A 4875-nucleotide genomic window follows, 5' to 3' on the forward strand; every position below is an offset into this window, starting at 1 on the left:
CGACGGCCGAGAAGAAGCACGACGGGCGGGTGAAGATCGGCCACTACATCCTGGGGGACACGCTGGGCGTCGGCACCTTCGGGAAAGTGAAGGGTGAGGACGCCCTGGCCGGCGCGGACCCCGCGAACGGCGGGCGACTGCGCCTCTTCGCACTCCGCATCCTTCCCCGCGCCCGCCTTCCGGGTGTCTGAGCTCCGTATCCCCGGTCCGGGCGGCGCTGGGAGCGGAGCCCGAGGCCGCCGCGGGCTGCAGAGCTGTGGGGTCCACCGCGGTGGGGTGGGGGCGGTCGCCATGGCGACGGCGCGGCGCCCGAGGGGCGGGGATGGCTCTGGGTGCAACTTTGCCAGGCGAGGGAGTTGGGCACTGCGGGCGCAGGGGCGTTCGGAGCGGACGAGGGGGTCTCCTCTCGTCTTCTGATCCTCTCTGCGCCCTTGGCGCAGAGCCAGCCCATCGCGCCCTGGCGGTCCTCAGAGTTGTCGCTGCCTCGCTTTTAGGAGGTTGTCGACCTAAGTGCTTCTTCAGTTTACTGAATCGAATTGTGTCCTTCCAAAAGCAAGGTAGCTGTGAAGCTATCTTTCAGAAATAATAATGCCCTTGTAAGGACTATTGATCTCCATCAGGACTTTTGATGGATATGCCAGTGAACCGGCGCTGTGTTTCCTATGCGTGGTTTACGGTTGGATGGAGAAGCTGCTTTAAGTGTTTCCGTTTTCGGAAGTTTTGCGGTTTCTGGGAGCCATACCTGGTAGGTAGGGCATCTGTTAGCTCCAGATGGTATTTATTAGCTTATAGGTACAATTTCCGTTTATTCTCACAATATATTTATATTTTAGGAATTCAGTGCCCATCTTTTGGACTTTTTGTTTGTTTTGGTAGAATCCCCTGCCTTAGCAAAAGCACAAGCATTCGGTCTTCAACAAACTTGTTCTCTAGCCCACCATCTGTGACGAGGAAAATCCTAATTACAACCTTTGTGAGATGGACCTTTTTCCCCTTTAAAATATTTAAGCCTGCTATTAAGTATTTAGAGGAAGGAAGTTTGGAGCTGATTAGAAATAATTCATGCATTGGTTTTGGAGAAATAATAGACGATGACCTGCATATAGTAAGCTCTTAGAAGGTATTCGATTGGAATGAAAAGTTTGTCAGATTACACAGCAAGCTAACTGAGCTCTGTTCTCCCAGGAGGAGCAGAAGAGCCCTTCCTTCTCTTGCCCTTTCCCAGTTCTAGAACTGAAAATTGCTATGTAACCCTCAGGGGACAAATGCTTAAACCTTCCTAGGAAAATCAGCAAGCCACACAGTAGGAGGGAGGAACAGGTGCGGTCTCAGGCAGTAGCACTGATCACAGTAAGCCCGTGAGATGTTTGTGAACACTTTCAGGGTTTTGCTTTGTTTCCTTTTACATAGGCATGTATGCATCCATGCATTTCCTTATTCCAAGAGAGTGTTACAATGCTGTCCAGGCTGGCTTTGAACTTGTCATTCTTCATTGCCTCAGCCTCCTAAGTAGCTGATATAACAGGCAGCCCTTCCAGTGTTTTGTTTACCTTTAGCTAGTTTGCTGTACTGCTTGTTTGCCAGTGCTTTTTAGTTGATATGTGTTGCTAAGAAATGCTTAGTAAGGCTCTGACTGAAGTGATAAGGCAGGCTTGAACTAAGAAGAAGGCTCCTTCTGAAGGTCCTGCTTGGAATGTGGCTCCAGGTCCAACATTCCTTTGACACAGACCAGAGTGGCTCAAGCAGAAAGGAAGAAGAGATTGTTTTCAGTTCTGGGATTTGACCTGGGAAGTACCAGTGACTCCTTGAGTTTCCCTCCCAGTGACTCTGCTTTTCCTTAACCTTCACTTCTCCACCCACCCACACAACCTTCTCTTGAAACACTATCCCGTCAGTCATAAACCTCCTCCAATCCAGAGGGCCAGTGTGAGTCAGAGGGTTATAGACTTCATGGTTATAATTAAACTTGTCCTTGAACTTATTAGGTTGGCGTGGGTCTAAATATTCAGCCAGTTCATTTTAAAACTGTTAAACGGTTGGGATGCTTTTTTTTTTTTTCTTTTTTGATGTTAGTAATAGAAACCAGGACTTGCTGTGATCCTCTCCTTACTAAGGAATAGCTGGACTGCCATATGTCATTTGGTTTATGCATCCGAAAGGGAATAGCATGACTGTCTTAGTTAGGGTTTTACTGCTGTGAACAGACACCATGACCAAGACAGCATTTAATTGGGGCTGGCTTACAGGTTCAGAGGTTCAGTCCATTATCATCAAGGTCGGAGCATGGTAGTTTCCTGGCAGGAATGGTGCAGGAGGAGAGTTCAACATCTTCATCTGAAGGGTGCTGGCAAAATACTGACTTCCAGGTAACTAGGATGAGGGTCTTAAAGCCCACACCCATAGTGACACACCTACTCCAACAGGGCCACACTTTCTAATAGTGCCACTCCCTGGCCTGACCATATATACAAACCATCACAATGACCATAGCAGGAATGTGATTCAGGTTTGAATGTGTGATAGGGAGGGACAGGCATTTTCTTTCTTTTAGTACCTGGCTACAGTGCGTAGTTCTGTGTGTGCTTGCTCTTGCTGGAGGGACACTATAAAGAATGAGTATTGTTAGGTGGGAGAGAGAGTGGGAGGCAGGAATGTGCAGAGTGGCTAAAAATAACCGCTGTGTCTGGTCATATTGGAAATTAACCCCAGTCTTAGGTTGACAAGAACTCTTTTTTTTTTTTTTTTAAATTATCTTTATTTTATGTGCATTGGTATTTGCCTGCATGTGTGTCTGTGTGAAGGTGTCAGATCCTCTGGAACTAGAGACACAGGCAGTTGTGAGTTGTCATTTGGACGATAGGAATTGAACCCGGGTCCTCTGGAAGAGCAGCAGTCAGTACTCTTAACCACTGAGCCACCTCTCTAGCTCCCATCTCTAGGAATTCTTAGGGATAATAGCATCGGCCGTAAGTTTTATGTATCTATATATCTATGTATTATGTACATACTGATCTATCTATCTATCTATCTATCTATCTATCTATCTAATTGGCTTTTGATACAGGGTTTCTCTGTGTAGCCTTGGCTGTCCTGGAACTCATTCTGTAGACCAGGCTGCATTTGCACTCAAAGATCCACTTGCCTCTGCCTTGGTCTAAAGGTGTGTGCCACTACCACCCTAGCCTTGAACTCTAATTGAGAAAATGTAGAGTACATTTTTCAAATACTATGCATGTTGGTAAATTTAACATAATAGAATCTAACAGAAAACGTGATACTGATAGATGGATAAATCACCCATAGTTATTTAGTGCTTCCAGGGAATTTAAGCATGTTTTGGTTTTCTTTTTTCTATTTTTATTATGAGGTAGGGTCTCATTTAGCCAGGTTGTTCTCAAACTCACTATGTAACTGAGAACAGCTTTGGACTTCTTATCCTTCTGTGTCTACCGCTCTAGTGCTGGGTTTCAGGCCTATGTGCCACCATGTCTGGTTTTATATAGTGTTAAGGACTGAACCCAGGGGGCTCCATGCATGCTAGCCAAATGCTCTACCAACTGAGCCATATCCCCAGTCCTAGAAATTTAATTTTGGGGCTAAATTGATAGTAGTTGTCTTATTATGAAATAAATAGTAATGAAAAGAATTGAGTTACTTAATGATAGCATTTGGAGGGGAAAGTTTAGTTTGGGGTTATGCTTGAATTATTATTTTCAAGGTATTCTCCCCCCGCCCCCATTTGTTAAGGTATTAATCTCTACTCCTTTGCTTGTTGTCTTCTACTTCCCATAAAACAGTTATTAAAGCATGGACAGTCATGTTATTACAATAGTACAGTCAAATGCCTGTTCTTGACAACTTTTATGGGTTGCCTTCATGAAGCACACTCGTCACTTCTACAGATAACCTGTTGGTGATCATTTCTACATTAAGCCACTCTTTCAGTTAAATAGATACTCTTCTCTCTGAATGAATCAGAAACATTTCCTTAAGTTAGAAAAAAAAAAAAATTCTACATATTGGCTGGAGAGATGGCTCAACAGTTAAGAGCACTGACTGCTCTTCCAGAGGCCCCGAGTTCAATTCCTAGCAGCTACATGGTGGCTCACAGCTATCAAAATGGGATCTTATTCCCTTTTATGCTGTTTGTGAAGACAGAGCACACACACTCACATATACCTACACACCCACACACACAAAATAAATGAATATAAAACCCACTACATATAATATGTACATATATACATATGTAATATATGTGGCATGAGTGACTTTTTAGAAAATAAAATAAGGCATCAAAGGGGTTGTAGGGCAGGGCATGGTAATATATACTTGTAATCTCAGCACTCAGGAGGCCAAGACAGGAAGGTTGAAAGTTTGAGGCTACCCTGGACTGTATCAGGAGTTCCAGGCAAGCCTGAGCTATGTAGTGAGACTGTCTCAAACTACTAAACTCAGCATGCCTGTCGTGTTAACACTGGAGAGAATGTAAGGCCATTCTTGATGAGATAGTGAGTTTGTGTCAGGCTGGGGCTACATGAGACCCTGTTTCTAAAAATAGAAATACAAGTTCATGTTATAAAGACTATGTACAGTCTGATATTTATATGGATTACAAGAAACTTGTCTAATACCAGTATAAATTAATAATATCTATTGTGGGCATATATATACTGAAGTTAGCCTACCAACTGGATTTGTAGGAATTTATTCTGTAAATATGCATGTGCTTGAAACATTGTATTTTTCTATACCACATATGTAACATAGAAGCTTAGAATTAGCTGGGTGTGGTAGCACACACCTGTAAACCCAGTAATCGGGAGATAGAGGCAGGCAGGAAGGTTAGGAGTTGAAGCATAGCCTCTGCTACAA

At 44.1% G+C, this 4875-nt stretch overlaps 1 protein-coding gene across 1 annotated transcript in view; it reads left to right on the forward strand.

Annotated features, from left to right (window-relative positions):
- Prkaa1 (protein kinase AMP-activated catalytic subunit alpha 1) overlaps nucleotides 1-4875 on the forward strand; it is a 39469-nt gene that overhangs the window by 558 nt on the left and 34036 nt on the right. The window contains exon 2 of the mRNA XM_028767526.1: nucleotides 2-93. Coding sequence (XP_028623359.1) covers nucleotides 2-93 — 92 coding nt within the window. The remainder of the gene's footprint in view (nucleotide 1; nucleotides 94-4875) is intronic.

This window comes from Grammomys surdaster, unplaced genomic scaffold (genome assembly GCF_004785775.1).
Source record: "Grammomys surdaster isolate TR1022 unplaced genomic scaffold, NIH_TR_1.0 174, whole genome shotgun sequence".
NCBI classification, from domain to species: domain Eukaryota; kingdom Metazoa; phylum Chordata; class Mammalia; order Rodentia; family Muridae; genus Grammomys; species Grammomys surdaster.